General features: G+C 29.1%; 1 protein-coding gene and 1 long non-coding RNA gene across 2 annotated transcripts; both read right to left on the reverse strand.

Annotated features, from left to right (window-relative positions):
- Positions 1–193: 193 nt before the first annotated feature.
- On the reverse strand, positions 194–5,591 carry LOC146945455 (uncharacterized). Its single transcript, XR_015026390.1, has 5 exons — positions 2,753–5,591; positions 2,111–2,273; positions 1,561–1,650; positions 1,153–1,242; positions 194–472 (listed from the first exon to the last, which is right to left on the reverse strand). It is a non-coding gene; the product is annotated as an uncharacterized LOC146945455 (long non-coding RNA).
- Positions 5,592–8,268: 2,677 nt separating this feature from the next.
- LOC146945456 (uncharacterized) lies at positions 8,269–19,015 on the reverse strand. Its single transcript, XM_085748070.1, has 3 exons — positions 18,858–19,015; positions 9,647–10,199; positions 8,269–9,252 (listed from the first exon to the last, which is right to left on the reverse strand). The coding sequence occupies exons 1-3, from the start codon at positions 19,013–19,015 to the stop codon at positions 8,371–8,373; spliced, it is 1,593 nt and encodes a 530-aa protein (XP_085604196.1). The 3' UTR covers positions 8,269–8,370.
- Positions 19,016–20,808: the final 1,793 nt, after the last annotated feature.

Genomic DNA, 20,808 nt, shown 5'->3' on the forward strand with positions numbered 1-20,808 from the left:
ACTGACACGTCCTAAATTAAGGGGTAAAAGAAGTCTAAATAATGCTTTTTGTAACTAAATGAACACCTAAGTACCAAGTTATGTTTGTTTGGTTTCATTGCACTTCAAAATGCTTTTCCCGGTTTAATGCTGACTGAAGATGGTTGAGTACGTTTGAGAGGCAAATAAGATAGTTTGCTTTTACTAGAAAAAATTGCAACTACCAATGACAGCAGCTGATTTGTGTCAGTGTGTCTCAAATCAATATATTTAATGTGTCCTCTACACAATTACCAACCAAATTTGGGGGCAAGTTCTCAAATTCAAATTCAATCAAATTAATTTTGAATATATATACAAGTGAATACTCATATACTCTATCTCACCATTCTCTTATTTTCATCTTCTCTCATTCAACAAAGTTCAAAAAATGTTCTACACATGAAGATTTTTTCAACTCTATCTTCAAGCTTCAAATACAAAATGAGCAAACCTGCAATACATCAAGGTAAAAGACTTTGTAGCAACACACTTTTATGAAAGATTCAACACACTTTTATTCAAGATTCAATACTCCATTTCATTCATTGTTCTTCATAACAAAAACTTTTCTTTAACAAAAACTGTTTTCTTTGCTAAAAAGTATTTTTCATTTTTTTTCCATATCATCATGACAGTTCTACATCAAAGGTATACAAAACAACATTCATGATTTTGTATTTCTTTTCTATTACTTTTTCCTTCTTTATTGAAAAAAATAAAGAAAGCGAAAATACACACAACAATGGATGAGTTTTGGTTCTATGCGACAAACTTCAAAGAGATTATTATGCAGAAATAAACTACCTTGATTTTAGTCCAAAATAGTTCTTATTTTATTCAGGAGTTTTAATCTTTTATTATTTTATATCTAAATATATCTATTATGTCAAACAAAAATTTTATAAACCTACTTTTGTAGATCTATATAGATATATTATATAACAAACTGTATTTAACAAATTGTCCAAAAAAATTATTATTTCTCTCTAAATTATATTAAGAAAATCATTATTGCTCTCTAAATTATTTTAAGAAAATAATGAAGAAGAAATATAGAATCCAAAAACATTTTCAACAAGAACATCTTATACTTCTCTGATTGAGAGCTTTTGTTCACTTTTTACTCTTTACCTTTTGCTAAGCTCAAATTCTGTTCTTCCACTTCATTTTGCAGGAATTAAAAGTTTCTCTCCTTTCTCCTGAAGCATGTAGACCGATTTTCTGTAAAATATGAATAAAATATATTATTATTTTTTCAGTCGGTTTTCTAAAAAGTATTTTCATATTTTTTTTAATATCATGTAAAACTAACTACACTTTGTATTTCTTTTCAAAATTTTGTATTTCTTTTCTATTACTTTTTCCTTCTTTTTATTGAAAAAAATAAAGAAAGAAAACGGAAATACACATAGCAACAAATAGCAGTATAAAAAAAATGTTTTAAACCAATGGATAAGGTATGGTTCTATGCTACAAACTACAAAGTTTTAAAGATTTAAACCAATGGATAAGAGTTTTTGTGAACATTTTCCTCTTTACCTTTTGCTAAGCTCAAATTCTGTTCTTCCACTTCATTTTCTAGAAAGTTAAGAGTTTCTCTCCTTTCTCCAATCAACGGTGACCGATTTTCTGTAAAATATAAATAAAATTAATATTTTTCAACAAACAAAAATCACATGAAATCAGGGTATAAATACTCTTTTGAATTATTAAAATGAATTATTATTTTTTAAAATAAGTTTAAAATTTGTTTTTTCTGTGTACATAAATAAATCATTTAAATGATAGAAAAAAAATATTAAACAAGGTTTACACATAATTATTTTTTTTGTCTATCACGTAAATAATCAATTTCATTGAAATTAAACAAAAAAAAAGTTCTTTGAAAACAACAACAAAATAATTTACAAAACAATATTTACCAGCAAAACATAATTTTTTTTGTTGACTTATAACCAATTTCGTTTCCTCACAATAAACTTATCTTTTCCTTTAATAAATGTGATTTTGTTGTTGCATGTATCAAATAAATAAATAGTGATGAAGAAATCAATTTCATATAATTAAGGATATGAATATAAAAGCTGACCTTAAAAGCCTTTGATTTGTTGTTGTTATTTGTTGCATGTGTGAAAGAAGTAGATGATGAAGGTTCCAGATCTGCTGCACAATTCCATGATTGAGATCCAAGTTTGTCGAAAATGGGAATTATAGACTTTTGTAAGCTGTCCATTGAAGATTCCATGTCAAAACTACAAAAAAAAAAAAAAATAGAGAAAGAGGGATGAGTTGCTCGTGTTCTGACTTTCTAGAGACTCTCCAAAAAGAATCTATTAAAGAAAGAATTTTTTTCAAAAAGAAAAAACAGAGTTGTAACTTTTGTTAAATAAAAAATAAAAAACAGGGATCGTATATAGAAGGAAAAAAAAAAATTTGATTTGCAAAAGAAAAATATCATTCACCAGAAAAAAAAACCTTATTTCCTGAACAAAAGTTTCATTTTATATTTTTTAATTCAAAATTGGAATAAAAATGATAATTTTTTGTGGTAAAGAAACCCATCTATTTTTGCATGAACCAAAAAATAACTCCAAACGAAGTCTTCAAGGAAATTGCAATATAAAAGCTTCTTTATCAAAGATCCAGGAAAAGGATTACCAAAATAATAACATTAGTATTAGATCTAAAAAAACCTAAAACAGATTCATTAATCTACAAAAACAAATCTTACATCTCTTGAAAATATTAGTCTTTCACTTTGATTTTTGCAGAGGAGGCTAACGATGGCTGCAAAATCGGAGAGAAATTGGACTCAATATTCATACTTTCCTTGATCTCAAAATAAATAAGGGGGTTTTGTATAGGATAATGAGACAATAAAAATGGTGGCTTTATTTATATGTACGGTGGTCGGAGTAAGTTGCAGATGAAGAGAGAAGGAGGTTTTCGTGGTTTGAGGGGGCAGACAAGAAGAAGATACGGCGGAGAGAGAGAGAAGAATTTCTTCTGTGTTTTGTTAATGGGAAATGAAAATTAGGGTTTGTTATGGAAAGTTATCTATTGGGCCTAACCATTACAATTAACCTATTTTTTAAATTGCTTTTTAGACTCCTATTTTTTTCAACTATAATTTTGTTTTGAAGATTGATATTTATTCTTTATTATCTTTAATCATATTTTTTAGGGTCCTTTAATCACATTCTTCATTGTGAAAGTCCTCTTTTAAAATGATTATTATACACGTAACAAGTTGGCTAACATATTCTAAAATTGTATAGGTCAATTATTATTATACACTTGAGAAATTGTCGTTTCTAAAATTCCATGCAATATAAAAAAGTCCACACAACATAAGAAAGAATAAGTTGTTGCTGCTATAAAGTTAAAAATATTAATCATGCACGGCACACGTTGTTGCATATGAAGTTTTAAAATGATTATTATACACTTGAAAAGTTATTGCTACTAAAAATTTAAAAATTCCTTGAATAATTAAAATTAAAATTATTATTATACACGGGACGAGTCGTCACTAATACAACTTTTATAATAATTATTATTCACATGACAAAATATCATTTCTAAAAAATACATGTGACATGTGGTCACTAATACAATTTTTAAAATAATTATTATACACGGAATGAATCGTCACTATACATGAAAGATGTTCTCATAACTAAAAAACTTAAAGTAATTATAATACACGAGTCATGTTGTCATTGATATAAATTTTAGAATAATTATTATCCACGTGACAAGTCGTCACTGTACAAGAGACATGTTTTCATTGATAAAAACTTAAAGTAATTATAATACACGATTCATGTTGTCATTGATATAAATTTTTAAATAATTATTTTACCTGGGACAAGTCATCACTAATACACACAAGTTGACAAACATATTATAAAATTGCATATGTCGAAAATTATTATACACTTAAATAATTATGGTTGCTAAAATTCTATACAATGTAAAAAAGTCTGCATAATATAAGAAAGGGATAAATTGTTACTGCTAAAAAGTTAAAAATAATAATTATACATGGAATATGTCGTCAGATCATGTTTTAAAATGATTATTATACTCATTACAGGTTGTCACAAATAAATTTTTAAAATGATTATTTTATACTTGAAAAATTGTTGCTGCTAAAAATATAAAAATTATCATTATACACAAGATAAGTCGTCACTAATACAAGAGACATGTTTTCATTGATATAAACTTAAAGTAATTATAATACACGAGTCATGTTGTCATTGATATAAATTTTTAAATAATTATTATACTTGGGACAAGTCATCACTAATACACACGACAAGTTGGCAAACATATTATAAAATTGTATAAGTCGAAAATTATTATACACTTAAATAATTGTCGTTGCTAAAATTCTATACAATGTAAAAAAGTCTGCACAATATAAGAAAGGGATAAGTTGTTACTGCTAAAAAGTTAAAAATAATAATTATACATGGAATATGTCGTCACATCATGTTTTAAAATGATTATTATACTCATGACAGGTTGTCCCAAATAAATTTTTAAAATGATTATTTTATACTTGAAAAATTGTTGCTACTAAAAATATGAAAATTATCATTATACACAAGATAAGTCGTCACTAATACAAGAGACATGTTTTCATTGATAAAAACTTAAAGTAATTATAATACACGAGTCATATTGTCATTGATATAAATTTTTAAATAATTATTATACCTGGGACAAGTCATCACTAATACACACGACAAGTTGGCAAACATATTATAAAATTGTATAAGTCGAAAATTATTATACACTTAAATAATTGTCGTTGCTAAAATTCTATACAATGTAAAAAAGTCTGCACAATATAAGAAAGGAATAAGTTGTTAATGCTAAAAAGTTAAAAATAATAATTATACATGGAAAATGTCGTCAGATCATGTTTAAAAATGATTATTATACTCATGACAGGTTGTCACAAATAAATTTTTAGAATGATTATTTCATACTTGAAAAATTGTTACTGCTAAAAATATAAAAATTTACATTATACACAAGATAAGTCGTCACTAATAAGAATTTTAAAATAATTATTATACACGGCATGAGTCATCACTATACACGAGAGATTTAAAATAATTATTGGTAAAAACCTTAAAGCAAATATTCATTACCCCATATTGATTTATGAACTGAAATTAATTATCTAACATAGAAATATTTATGACAAATAAACGAAAAAATTATTACATAGAAGACAAGTTGTTCTTGATAAAGATTTAAAAATAAAAAATAGACGTGGACAAGTTATCGTTTATACAAGTTTTAGAAGTAATGTAAATGTACGGGATAAGTTGTCGTTGACTAAACAAACTTTGATACACGAAACCTCATGTTATTTATAAAAAATTGGTATTGCTAAAACTTTCATGCTATTTAGCCATCCCCTGACTTAAATTCTATAATGATATTGAACCCTCATGAACTAAATACTTAATGACAAGATTATACTGCATAAATTCGTCCCCGACCAACCAGCACCCGTGCGGATGCACGGGTATCTTACTAGTTTATTTATTAAAATTACATTTTCTTTTAAGTTAACCCTCCCATTTTTAGATAAGGGGACACTTTGATAATCAAAAGTTGCACCCTTACTAAAAATTACTTCGTCCAAGAATATCAGAAATCAAACTCACATTCTTCCAAACGATTGGTTAATTGATGTAGATTATTAACCATTTGAGATCAATTGTTTGATTTCCTTGAATTGATCTTTTATCTTGTATTATTATATTTTGTGACGGTGTGAACTATAACTTTTATTCTAAAGTGAGAAATGGATGAGATTCAGGTGCCAACTTATTACGTCTTCGTTAGAGATGGATTGCTCACTCTTTTGATTTCTTTAATTCAAAACATTGCTTATGAATTTTAAGACATCGTTGTAAAAAATTAGACAATCTTGCTTTAAATTTTTTAGATTGAAATTTAAATTTAAAGAAGGGGTGAGAGAGAAAAGAAAAGGAGGAATTTGACATGTGAATTACCTGTAAAATAAAATTTAGATGAGTTTGGTCCAATGACTAAATTGAGGTTAAGACATATCTCAAAATTGAATGACCTCTTACAAATTTATCCATGAAAGCCTCACATTTACGGTTGGAATTGAACCAAGTTTTAAATATCAGGGTTATATTTCACAATGAGGGCTATGTTTCACAATGTTGAATTTTAAGCTTATAGCTTATTGTTTATAACTTAAAAGCTTATATGACAAAAATACTTTGTTTGATAACTAATTTTTCTTACAAGCTTATAACTTATTTTTACTAGTTTATGTCATATATTTTTTTCCTCTCAACTTCACCCTATCATCTTAATTGAAAGAAATTAAATATGAATTAACATATCTTTTTATGACCTTTTTTTTTACTAAATATACGAATTCAATATGATAGTTTATCTGTTATAAACTAGCTTATAGAGAATAACTTTATAACGAATTAGTTAAGAGTTAGTTTATTAGATATCCGTTATTTTTGTTAAATAGAGCCATAAGGCACTCTCGCTAATAATTAGAACATTTTATTTCATTTACAATTTTATGAATCAATTTCCACTTAGATAACACATGATTGTTAATTAACTTAATTAGTAAAAGTTCGTAAAATTTATCTCAATTGAAAATAATGTGATTGTTAGACCGGATGTTTTCTGAGGTTATCCGAGTTTAAACCAAGGATCTTCCTTTGTGTGTTTTATGAGGTGATTTTTTTTTTTTGAGAAAGCATATTCAATTGATAGCCAAGCACAAGGTGTGCAAAATGGCGCAAAGGTTGCAGCAAAAAAGGCCACAACCTACAAAGGAATTAGAGCACATGCAGCCCAATAAACCAGTAGGCACAGAAAACAGAAAAAGGAAGGAAAAGCTAAAGACAAGAAACCAAACTCAAAACCCATGCTGCCTACAAAACCGCAAAACAGGAAAGAAAAACAGAAGAAACCAATGCACTAATCCCAGCCAAACCGAAGCCAAACAACAGAGGCAACACCATCACTTCCGTTTAATGCACTCTCTCGGATTCCACCACTCGTAGAAGAGACAAGACGCTATTCTCAATCTACTCAAAGACCAACACCAAGACACCGCCTTGATATCTTCAAAAACCTCATCAAAATTCTTGAATTGGTTTTTAAAAATCCTCGAGTTTCTTTCCTTCCAAATCATCCAAATAGTGGCATGCCAAATCAACATAAAACTTTCCGAAGGTTTCGAGAGATCACCTCACCATTCCAACAAGCAAAATGAAGAAGCAAATTTTGTGGAGTGATAAAATTGATATCTAACCAATTTAGCACCTTACGCCAAATTAACAACGACACCTCACAATGCAAAAAAAGATGGGACGTTGTCTCCTCCACCTCACCACAAAGTACACAAACACAAGGATCCCCGGGGTCCAACACACTTCGGTGCCGTTTTATGAGGTGATTGATAATAACTAATAAAAAAATGTTTAGGGCTAAAACTGACCCATTGAAATACCAAAATGAATGTTTACTCTTAATTAAATATAAAAATATAGAATATCATGTCACAAACTTCAAATGATTTTACAATAAGCTTAAGAAACATTTGAAATCTAACAATCAATCAATGAACATGATAAAAAAAATGATCTAAACATCTATTTAATTTGCTACTTAAATGAATAATTACAATCTTATGTTCACTTTGATATGATTAAGAAGTTTAAAATAGAAATTTTATATTGAAACTTGTACATTTAATATTAAATGTAAATTTTTTGAATAAATAATTGTTGTTTTCGAAAAAAAAATTATTACTATTAGTTGTTTTAACATGTGCAATATTGCACATGTTAGACTAACATGTGCAATATTGCACATATTAGACAGACCCTTTATAGTGTTGTTATACTACAGATGATCCAAACAATTTGCAATGGGCAATAGAAACTGAGATGAATTATAGAAATTCCACTACTTGCCAATGTAACATTACTAATGGAAACTTAACCCACTTGGGTTGGCCTGGTGGTATTGGCTTGGATCTTGGGAGTGTGCTCCTCCGCAAGGTTTCAGGTTCGATTCTCTCTGGTGCCAATTTGGGTGGGCTATTTAGCTTCTTCAAAAAAAAATTACTAATGGAAACAGAAAGTAATTTCAGAATGTGCAACAGAAAGTAATTCAAACTAAGCATGGAAAGCAGTACAAAGAAATTAACAATGTGATAAATATACAATCCTAAAAAACATTTGTAATCATGATGATAAAAAGAAAATCAAACTACAACATTGGCATTCATCAGCTTGTTGTGTGCATGGTGAATCACATTCGCCTCCTCTTATTGCTCGTCTCATCTTCATACTTATCGACAACAGCTTCCAATGCTCTCTTTGTTGGTTTTGGGGGTCTTCTGCTCTTCCTCGGAGTTTCTACAGCCTGATTCCTAACTTGATCCTCAGATGTTGGAACTGGAACAACATTAGGCTCATCGAATTTGACCTCAGCAGGCACTTCATTCACCACAGTTTCATCACCTTCAACATTTTCTAAGGCCACTGCTAAGTTAAGATCAATAGTAGTTTCTTTTGGAGACACTTCTATTGAAGGAGTTTTTTCAAAGTTGGCAGATGCTCCACTAGTGCTCCCCTTATCCAAGTACCTTACACCAACGTAATCAGATTCCTTTATTTGCTTCCCTTTAGAGTCTTTTCTATCAGAATCATTTTTCGAAGCAGGATCTTTGATTAGTCGAGGGTATGAAGCAACTTCGTCGAGGAGGTTTTTAATGGAATCAAAATAATCCACACCCTTCACTAGATTCCTCGAATACTCATCAATTCCGGGGACAATGAAAATGATAGCACTCTTATTAGAAAGATTAATACTAGGTTGCTCTGAATGCCAACCTTTCGCAAGTAATCGAGGCCAAACAGCCTCCCAGAAAATGTCGCTGGCCTGAGTCTTGCTTATTCTAAAATCACCTGAAAGGATGTGTACTATTTCTATATATGATGTAATCTTGGAGAAATCTTTTTCTTCAAGAATTTCATAGATAGACTTCACAGCATTTCCTTCAAGATTTGTAAGATCATTTTGTGTACCGAATCCTACTGTATCGATAAAAGCTTCAACTCCAACTACATCCTTCAAAGCAAAAACATAGTTTTCCAGCGACAATTTTCCTCCCCAGAAGTTCTTACACACCTACAAATTCCAATGTGATTGAATTTAATTTTAGCAAATAACACAATTGTAAAAGTGAACATTCATTACAACAATAAATCTAAGCCAAAATACTAGAAAAGGGTTTCAATTGTAGAAGTGGTGTTCCAATGGTGTATAAAGACAAGAATAATGTGAGCTATTTGAGCATGAATTTAGTAGGGTTTTGGATCCCCTGCATGCAACAAAGCAACAATATTTTGTTTAACCAGAACATAATTAATATTTGCTGTGTGACAACACATTTTTACATGAGAGAGGATTCAAATCCATTATGAGTGATGTGTTGGTAAATATTTTGTTTATGATGTTATGTAATATTGTAATGATGAAATGAAATAGGATAAACTTAGGAATAATTGAATGCAGTAAATACCTCAAATATTTTATTGCACCATTCCTCGGACTCATTGTTGAGTAAATGACGCAAAATGTGGTGATGATGTGTTGGTTCTGACAAAAGTTTTCCCTTAACTTCATTTTCTTTTACTGCTTTCTTATATGCATGCCACCTTTTATGATTCTCTGACTTGTAGAATTTTGCATAGTAGAAAAATTGTACATCATCTATGGTCTTACTACCAATAAATCTTTTCAGTTGAGAAAAGTTTTTCCCAAATATATACAATCCAAGCATTAAACTTTCTACTTCTAGTTTAGTCCAAATATCATTTGAACATTTGTTGAAGGTAGGTGTCTCTGTAGTATCATCTGGACTCTCCGGAGAATAACTGCAGTCAAATTTCAATCTGCAAGATGGAATTTCTGCTTGGTATTTATCTCCAATCCGAAGTAATTTTTCGTCCCTTTGATCTTCAATGTTATCAACATGAACTATAGTTTCCTGCAAAAAATAAAAAATAAAATGAATAAATTTTAAGAAAAGTAAAAAAATAAAATAAAAGAAGATTATGAGCAATAGAAAAATCCTATGTATTTTATGAAGTCATGCATCTCAGATCGCCTGAATAAAATTAGACGATTAAAATTTCAACTACTTTTATGTGTGATTTATGGAGTCAAAATGTGTGTTGTATGATTAAGATCGGATAGAATGAGATGGATGATGTATAACAATGACAAATATATGCACTCACTCTAAAATATATTTATTAATGAAAATAATAAATGCGTTTGATTTTCAACAAATAAAAATGTGAGTTGATAAAAACCTAATGTATGGTTCTCAATAATCTGTTACTACTAAGGAGAACCCCAATTCCTACACTCAATTTTTCAAAGGTTTTACAAAAAAAAAAACTACTACCTGACACTGACACCAACAATAGTAGAAAATGAAGGTTACTTTTGGTGGCTAGGGTAAAAATGAGAGACAAGGTAATAGAAGGATTAGGTCTTTATTTTTTTCAAATGATGTGTTACGCATGACAACAAGACACGCACTTGTGGGTATCCGCCTCGATTTTGAAAATGTTACACTGCTAACCAGACGTCGGTTAGAGTTTTTCCAATATTCAAAGTCAGGGTCACGATTGGGGTTAAGGGCGTTGATATGTGCATCACCCATAAACCATGACTCACTTTGCCAGTAACTTTGTATGTGTAAAATTTCAAAAGCTTGAGATTATAATTCCATAGACGTAATCTAGTATTTTACTTTGCTTATACCGATCATCACAACAACAACAAAAAAAGGATATAGTTAAACTAATAAAATAAATAAATTTTTAGAAAAAGCAAAAAAATAAATGACTAAAATCATCTTCATATAATTTCCTCGAAAATATAATCTTAGACGTTAAGTACAAGGTCCACAATTAAAGAACATACTTTACCAAATATAAAATGAAAAACAGTTTCTCCAAATCCGAGCCAATCTTCTTAACTTATAGAGAATCTATTTTTTTTTTATGAACATAAATCAAAATATTGCGAAAGGATAATTCTTGGACAAGGGAAAACCATAACCCAAACTTAATCAATTAGTCAAATCAGTTCCTAGTAAAAACAAAATCAAATGAAACATGAGGAACCCCGATCTCAAGTCCATGAATTTACTACAAATGCAGAAATTTCAATGGTCATGTTTCTCTGAGCAAAAAATCAATCATTTGAAAAACTGGCATCATTGAAAAAACTAGAATCGATCAATGATCATTGAAGAAAAATAATTAAAATATACATCAAAACGACATAGATAAAAGCATGAAGAAACATAATATCACAGGCACCTCATTGGCAGTGGCAGAGCCATGATTATTATAAAGTTTGGGAAAAAAAATGCAACACATTTATAGGGGTTTACATAAGAAATTGCAAGCAAATAATCAAAAATATAAAGAAATTGCCCAATTTATAGGGGTTAATATAAGAAATTCAGAAGGATTTACATAAAAAATTGCAAAAAATTTGGGTCGGAGCCCGGGCAAGTGCCCGGGATCGTCAGGCCTTAGAACCGCCGCTGCTCATTGGGGTTTTCAGTGAGAAATATAAATAAATAGATAATCCAATGCGATCCAAGATTTAGATTATTCACTCAACATAAAAATGAAATCGATGGCATATCCACTACATTAATTTGTACGTCTCCAATCAAAGCATGGTGGCAAAGCCACAATACTAGAAGAAAAAAGGAGAAAAAACCTAAAAGCGAAAGATAAAACGAGGAGATTCATAGTGTTACCTCCATCATAGAAGCTAGAGAAAGCTCTAGACCGATGAAAAAGTTAGCTTGAAAAGGGGTGTTTATCGTTACACGCCTATTGAATTACAAATAATGGAAAAAACATGAACAAGCAGAGTCGTCTATGAGGACGCAGTGCACATATATGACTAAGTGAAATGAGGGAGGGAGGGGGAGAGAGAGAGAGAGAGAGAGAGAGAGAGAGAGAGAGAGAGAGAGAGAGACTTGTGTGCGTTAAAGAAGCTAACGCTTCTTGGATCACATGATGCTTATATATAAACGGGATACTTATATAAAAGAGTTGGTGTGACTGAGTAGAAAGAAAGAAAACAAATATGATGTATATACCCATATATAAACGGGATACTTAGTTTTTTTTTTTTTTGCGTTAACTCTTCGATTACAGGAGAAAGGGGCGCTGATAATCCGAGATTCGGCCATGAGATAAGGATATCATGATCAAGAATTGTTTCACCTAGGAATCAAGTTTGGGAACGAATCGTCCTTGGTGAAGTTCATTAACTACTTGAGCATCATTGCTTGGTTAACGGAATACTTACTTTTGGTGTAGAATGTTTCATTTAAACTATTATATTATAATTTTACACTTTTTGTAATATTATTTAAATTTTTTAGTTAAAAAAATCAGTTAAATGTCATTGTAATAAAAACAATATCACTACAAAATTATTTTATTCTAGCCACTACCCTTTTTGACAAAAAAATTGTATTTTAAAACCAAATCTTCATATGTTGACATTTGAAGTTTAAAAATCTCATTTAGCTTCTTAAAAAAAAAAGTTAAAAAATCTCTATGTAAATGTGGACGAAAGACTAAAATAAAGTTTAAAAAAAAAAAGTTAAAGGACTAAATCATTTCCTAAAAGTAAGTCAAGGGGACTAAAGAATTTTTTTGCCTTCTTTTATAAAGGATAATGAGGTGCAGAGGCATCAAAAGAGGAAAACATCTCAACTGCTATTAATTCAAATAAAAATGGAAATCATAGAATGGAATATTATTAATTCTTGAGTATTTGGTGTTTCAAGTAAAAGAATAAAAAGTATTGTGTGTCTTAAAAGAAATAAAAAGTCACAATCGAACAATGAAACTTAACATAAAGTATACAACACTTGATGTATACAACATTTGATGCTATCTCAAATTCTCAATGCTAATAATTTATCATTACAACCTCAAAATACCGAGTTTAAATCTCATTTAAAGATAGATGTGATTGATTGTTTGATCTTGCTGTTAATAAATTACCCATGGTTGTGGAGATGTTTTCTTTAGGGTGGGAATCAAATGGTGAGGCGTGGGATTAGCGTATGAGTTTGTTTGCGTGGGAGGAAGGGTTGTTGGGGAGTGTGCGGAGCAACTGTCACTTGTTGTTTTGCAAGTTGGTGTGACTAATAGGTGGATCTGGAAGCTTCATTCTTCCCATTGATACACAGTAAAAAATGATTGTAATCTTTAGACAACTTCTAAAGTTGGTGTTGATGACCGTTTTAATCATGTTTTGTGGCTTAAGCAAATTTCACTTAAGGTTAATATTTTTATTTGGCGCTTTTTTCTGAATAGATTAGGAACAAAAAAGAATTTTTTTAGGACAAACATTTTGGATTACAATGATTCTTTGTGCACGGCTACTTGTGGCATGGTGGAGGATCAAGACCGTCTGTTTTTTACTCGTGCTTCCTACAATCAACTTGGCTTTTGATATCGGGTTGATTAGGTTTTTCTACGGGTTTTCATGGCTCGTTAATTGAGCATTTTACTTAGTTTGGAGGTCTTGGGGGCTTTTCCAACAAATCTTGTTTGACTTTTAACATTATTTGGATTTCAGTTCTTTTTCTTATTTATAAGGATTGCAATATGAGGCATTTTCATAATAAGACGGAAAAACTTTCCACTTTATTGGAAAAGGTTAAACTTCAAGCTTATTGGTGGCTAAAATCGTATTATGTCCTTTTCAAATTTGAATACACGGTTTGAAGATTGAGTCATTTGTTATGCTTTCAAGCTGTAACATAATGAGTTATTTTCTTTCGGTTGATGTGTAGTAGCTTGTCTTCGTCTTTGCAACATATGAACACTTTAGCTTCCTTTAGCACACCATGTACCAAAAAGAGCTTTTGTTAGTTTTTAATATATTCGCTTAGCTTTTTTAATAATAAAATCATTTAAAGATAGTTGTTAAATGTTTATTTGTTCCACTTTAATAAAAAAAAAAAGCATATAATATATGTGGATGCATGCGAGTTGTAAAACATAAAATGTTTATTATAAAAGTATTAGTGACAAATTGGACATACATATGCTACATGTCATAAGTGCATTTATGTATTCATTTATTATTATTATTATTATTATTAGACTTAAATATGCAATTCGTCCCAGTGATTTGCGCGTGTTTTGATTTTAGTCCTTGTAAAAAAAAATTAAAAACGTCCCCGTAAAAAAAAATTGTTTTAAAAAGGTCTCTGGCCCCACTTCAGTTATGATTTGGCATGGTTTTGGCCACGTGGCAGTTGCTGACTGTGCAACTTTTGCCACGTGGCACTGACGTGACATGCCACATAATTAAAAAAAATCAAAATTCTGACAATTCTTTTTTTAAATTAAAAAAATCTGAAAAAAAAAATTAAAAAATTATAAAAAATCTGAAAAATTAAATTTTTGAAAATTATATATTACATTTTTTTTCGAAAATACTGAAAATTATATTTTCAAAAGTTATAAATTTTGAGATCATATAATTTTTAATTTTATTTTTCAAACATTTATTTCCAGATTTAAAAAAAAACTAATTTCCAATTTTTTCCTTCATATTTAAAAAAAAATTGGAATTTTTTATGATTTTTTTAATTTTAAAAAATTATTTTCAGAATTTTAAAAAAAATTAAAAAACTTTTAATGACAAGGACTGTCACGTGGCAAAAGTTGCACAGTCAGCAACTGCCACGTGGCCAAAACCATCCCATGTCAGCAAAAAAGTGGTGCCAGAGACTTTTTTAAAATAAGAAAAAAATTTGCAGGGATGTTTTTAATTTTTTTTTTTTTACAAGGACGAAAATCAAAACGCGCCCAAATTATAGGGACGAATTGCATATTTAAGCCTTATTATTGTTGTTGTTGTTGTTGTATATGTAATAAGGAAAAGACAGGCACTCGCTCTTATTATCGCACTAACGTTTGAAAATTATGAACGATGTTTTTTATGCAATTTTGATTTTGTTTAAAAGTAAAAATATAAATGTTTTTTGCTTTCAAATTGTAAAAAATCAAACTAACCATGATTATCTATTTCAATGACACCAACAACAATCTTTATTATAGAAAAAGTTGTTTAAGGATATAAAGAGAGAGCGGTCGAGTTTTCAAAAAAGTGAGAAGTTGTGAAAAGTTAGAGTGGTAAAAATGGTTAGGTTATACTTATAGTACAAAAATTGGTAATTGTGTTTTGACATCCATTGTTTCCTAGAAACACATGGAAATGACCAAAACACACGTTTTGGTCATTTCCATGTGTTTCTAGGAAACAATGGATGTCAAAAAAGCAAGTCTCCACCACGAAAATATTTTTTTTTTCTTTCCTTCATTGATCTGTGTTTTTTGGCTTTTGGTTTCCTTCATGTGTTAGGGTTTTTTCTCTTTGTTTTCGTTTTTTATTATGCCCTTATTTATATGTGAACTATGTTTATGTTTCTTTTCTTACGGAACAACTTCTATTATTTTTGTCTTTATTACCAACACTTTATGAGAGATGGATGTTATATGTGAACTATGTTTATGTTTTTCTCTTTTCCTTTTATTATGTATTTTTGGTTTTTTCAATTACTATTTTTTTAAATTTATGATTTAATTTAATTATTATAGGAGATATAAAAAGTGTGAGGTATATGTACCATGAAAGAAAAGGAATCCCTGTTTTATTGAGTTTGTTTTTATCTAAGAGATTAGTAGATCCAAATTTAAGGGGAACGATTGAATGACAAAGACGTTTAAGGGGAACGATTGAATATTGAATTTAGTAGATTCAAGTTTAGCTATGATCATTTTGGTTTGATGGGTGAACATAGGGTTGATAGTATTTAAAGTTTGATGGGTTATGATCCATTTGGTTTGATGGATGAACATGAGGTTGATAGTGTTGGGAGTTTGAAGGGAAACCAAAGAAAGAAGTATGAAAAGCATCAATTTGATTCCTCCAAAACAACCCTGATGATAAAAAATATTCCCAACAAATATAGGTATGGTCCATTCTTTATCATTAAATTTTAGTCTCTAATCTTATGCTCATAGAAAAATAATATGTAGTATTATTATTGTTTTTTAATGTGAAACTAGTAACAAACTCGTGCATAGTAATAAATTGTTGTTTTAAAATGAAAATATTTTAATTATAATTGTTATTATAAATTAATGTAGAAAAATAATATTGATTGTACCAATTAAATTTAGGTAATGAAAAATTTAAATAATGATAAATTGTTATATAATTTGGTTGAATACATTTTTTTTTGAAGAAGTCTGGTTGAATACATTATAAAGACTAATTGTAACTGATACGCATGAAGGAGTAAATTGTAATTAGTATATATGATAGACAATGATAATTAATAAAAAGATAGTGTTGCAATACAAAACATGTAATATTAGGTAGTAAAGCATAAATATATTATATTTTACACGAAATATGTAAAAGACATGAGACCATAAACATTGATTTGATAGTAAGATCCTAATGTCCCCCATCCATGTGTTAGATGAGGTATTGTAAGACATTGGTTAAATTTAAAAATATGTTGATTCTCATTATCATCAACTAATAGCCATTGTTCTTCAAGTTCATTGCAATATTCTACAATAAATATAGGATCTAATTCTGCAATGATCTAAAAAAATAATAATTGAAATTCTTAAAAACATAATAATTGTTGAAAAGGTGAAATATGGTTGAAGAAAATGAAATAAGTATCTGGTCTTTATTGCATAATGATGAAATAAGGTCTGTTGGAGTTTATTTTGGATGATAGAAGAATGCTCTACTTGTTTTGGAAATATGTGGTAGAACTATGTGTATATATATAATTTTGAATATATAAGCACTTGTATGAAGTGATTTCACATGGTATAAAGAAGCATTTAATAGTCTTTAATTTTGATGGTTAGTTATCGGAAAAAAAAAAAGTAAAGTAGTAGTCGTTTAGTATGGGAAAAGTGAGAATGCATAGTGCACGTAATTATTTGTAATCGAAAAAAGTACAACACACTATATTATTTGATTTGACCAGTCGATGGGGTAAAAGCAAGTATGCTGGATTAATTTAGAAACAGAAAAAACGTGGAAAAGTTTGTAACCGTATAAACATATTGATATTTAATTAAATGATAATATAAATATAAAAGAATAGTTAATGTTTATATTGTATAATGTAGTAAATCTAGTAAATTAGTATGACATATGAAAAAATGCTGAGTAATTTTTTTTAGTCTATATGATGTGGAACTTTTATTATTACATTGAAGCATACATTATAGACCATAGATAGTATATAAGTGATGCGGGGAAACTAAAACATAAAACGGAAAATAAATTCATTATCATGAAACATAAGTCACTGTATACAAATGGAAATGGATACAATGTTAATAACCAACTAAACATTTTTTGTAGTATTGATACAATGTTAATAACTCTAAAATTTTTGTAGTATGGATACAATGTTAATAACTAACTAAACAATTTTTGTAAGCTTGAAAAAATTTACACTGAAATAGTCAAAATTAACTTCAACAATTTGTGGCAAATTGTAGTATTGTTGAACTTCTTCCCAACCATTTTTGTAACACAATCCTTGTTTACATTAATTATAATTTTATCTTTTATAACCAATGTTGTATTTAATATAAATCACTTTAATATTATTAGAACTGTTATATTAGTTATAAGTAATGAATTAAGTGTGGAACAATGATGTTGTTTAATTTTATAGATCTTAATTTGTTTATTTTGTATATTTATTCGGAAAAAAAATATTGCACATACCACATGCATTGTTTTTGTATTGTCCTCTCCTGTTATACACACACGTTTTTTGTCTTTATTATTTATTGTAAAGAAGTTATATAGAATTCAGAACAAATAATGAAATATTATTATATATTTGTGTATAACATTGGGTTTTGCAGTATCAGTTGTTGCATGAATATATAGATATAGGCAATAACATAAAAAAAAAATGGATCCAATATGTGTAATGTTTTTAGCTAATTAGGTGAAAACTTAGAAACAACACAAAACTGAAAAAGACCAAGTCTTCATACAGCATGTAATTTTTTTTTTTTTTTAGTTTCAACTTTCAACATAACAATAAGTTCAACCAATTATTCCATCCAAATTAGACACCAGTTAATATGTCTTTAAAACTTCAAATTTAATTAAAACTAAACTTTTAATAAACAAATCAAACATTACACTCAATGGATTTGCAATTTTGCAGTTTGCTGCAGATTCGAAACCATATTATTTGAATCATTAGCCTGTAGAACCTCTGCCAAGCTACTAACGCAATCGCCGGATGAACCTTGCCACAATATACGCAGCCGAATAAAAATCAACAGACCCTTCCAGGTCTGCATCACTTACTCGAATTATTAAGCACTCGCCTAGCGACCTTTGTAGCGCCAAACTCATCTTCATATGCGTATGGTAGGCATAGGATTCCTGTCTTTGCAATGTCGTTAATCATTGAAAAAAATTGGTTTGCAATTATATTTAAGGGTGAATAGTCACCCGACAGTTCAATAACCATGCATGAGGCCTGATTTTTACGTGTCAGCACATCCAATTCTTCAGTGATTGTAGAAGGACAATTTAGCATCTCATGGTCTTCCGCCTTTTGTAATGCAAAAGGATTCCTGCAAGGTGTCTTTCACCTTTCCTCCATCTTGATCATGCCGTAAATCAATGGTTGATTTATCAATCGTACATCGTAGAATGCGACGCCGGTTCTTTTCGTTCCAAGGTCGAGAGACATTATCTTGCCGGTCTTTATAGCGTGCCTTAACAGACTCACACGATCCATTCGCTTCATCGTACTCTTGGGAAGAGCGGTTGATGGAGGAGCAAGGGTCGACGGTGGCGGTCCAACAGGTAATTAATTATGATTTTTAATTGATTTAGTATTTACTCTTAATCTAATATGTATAATGTTGCAGTGAAAAAACTAAGATTCTTAGTTGTATTACTTGGAAAGGTGATGATAAAATTGTTAGCAGTAATTGAAAAGAATAATTTACAAAATGAATGTTTTTGCCAGAGTTTGTATGTAATTTAATTGATTTGTGAAATAGATTAAAAGGATAAAGTTCGTGTATAATGATTGTTTCACATTAGTAATGAATGGTTTCATCTGATCTGTCATCATATGTAACCAATTAATTATATTTGTGATATGTAGTTGTACAATAGATCCAAATGATGTAGAGTGTCTTGAAAAAAATAAAGTTTGATTAACAAACAAAATTATGGTAAGTATAAGTTTGTTATTGAAAGCATAAAACTACATTGATATCTTGAAATAGAAATAATTGAATAACTTATTGTTGAAATATGTATTACAGCCTTGTCTCAGTTGTATTGAAATGTGTTATTGAAACCAGTAAACGAAATTTCAGGATGCACGATATGGAATTGACATGTATTTCAAAGATGTTTGAAGTGAATTAGATATCAAAATTTATGTTCTATATTTAGTTCATATATGAGTTGGTGAGAATATATCAGTTAGACATAGAATTGATTAACATGAGTTATAAGAATGTAGGAAAAGTTAGATGTCATATTGAACATAAATTATTACATTAATAAAAGTCTTAACTAAAAAAGTTGGTAACATAATATGTAAGGACCAATGTAAGACAGTTTCCAACTTGATTGTTCAATTTTTGTCGGAATTTATGTTCAATATTCAGTTCATATATGAGTTGGTGAGAATCTATCAGTTAGACATAGAATTGATTAACAAGAGTTATAAGAATGTAGGAAAAGTTAGATGTCATATTGAACATAAATTATTACATTAATAAAAGTCTTAACTAAAAAAGTTGGTAACATAATATGTAAGGACCAATGTAAGACAGTTTTCAACTTGATTGTTCAATTTTTTTCCCTCCGAACGGTAATTATTATAAGTAAAATTCTACATTTTAGATTCATTCAATTAATGATGTATATAGTCTTTATTATATATCGAAACATCATTTAATGAATGAATCTAAAATGTTGATTTTTGTTTATAATAGTAACCAGATGATATACATTTAAATGCAATGTTATTAGAAAATCAAATAATAATTTATTGAGGGCATAATGGAAAAATATAATTTAGTTAAAAATAATAATTTATGAAGACGTTATAGAAAAAATCAATTATCTTTATTATTAAAAAAACATTGAACAATATCTATCAACACATCAATTCTAATAAAATGACAAGAATGTTATGATTTAACAAAACGTTTCTCTGATAATAGGGATATCATTGAGACGAAAGAATATTTTGATGATAGTTTATAGCTAATAGATTATGACTGGTGACTGATAGCTGATAAGCTAACTAAAATGTTTGGTAAAACTAGCGGTTCAACTATAATTATGTTTTTAGTTTCTATGAAGCACATCGATCAATAGAGTAGCTCATTTGATCATTATTATAAGAAACAAAAATATAAATTTTCTTCGTCCTTTTTCTAAGAAACATTAATCAATTTTAAGATATATAAATGTTAAATTTGGTCTTTATAATTAATTATTTATCAAAAGATAACTTCATCCTTATATGTAATACTTTTTTTACAAAATTTGTCGTCCTTTTTATAAGATCGT

The sequence above is a fragment of the Medicago sativa genome, chromosome 2 (assembly GCF_051527215.1).
Source record: "Medicago sativa cultivar Bolivia chromosome 2, Bolivia_mono, whole genome shotgun sequence".
In the NCBI taxonomy this organism is placed as follows: Eukaryota; Viridiplantae; Streptophyta; class Magnoliopsida; order Fabales; family Fabaceae; genus Medicago; species Medicago sativa.

Excerpts from the sequence above, each read along its gene's own strand:
- LOC146945456 (XM_085748070.1), bottom strand. The coding sequence starts at position 19,015 with ATGAAGCGAATGGATCGTGTGAGTCTGTTAAGGCACGCTATAAAGACC. Across the intron at positions 10,200-18,857 it reads ATGATCAAGATGGAGGAAAG|GATTTTTCTATTGCTCATAA; the intron begins GTGAAAGACACC and ends TAAAATACATAG. Across the intron at positions 9,253-9,646 it reads GGTGCAATAAAATATTTGAG|GTGTGTAAGAACTTCTGGGG; the intron begins GTATTTACTGCA and ends TGGAATTTGTAG.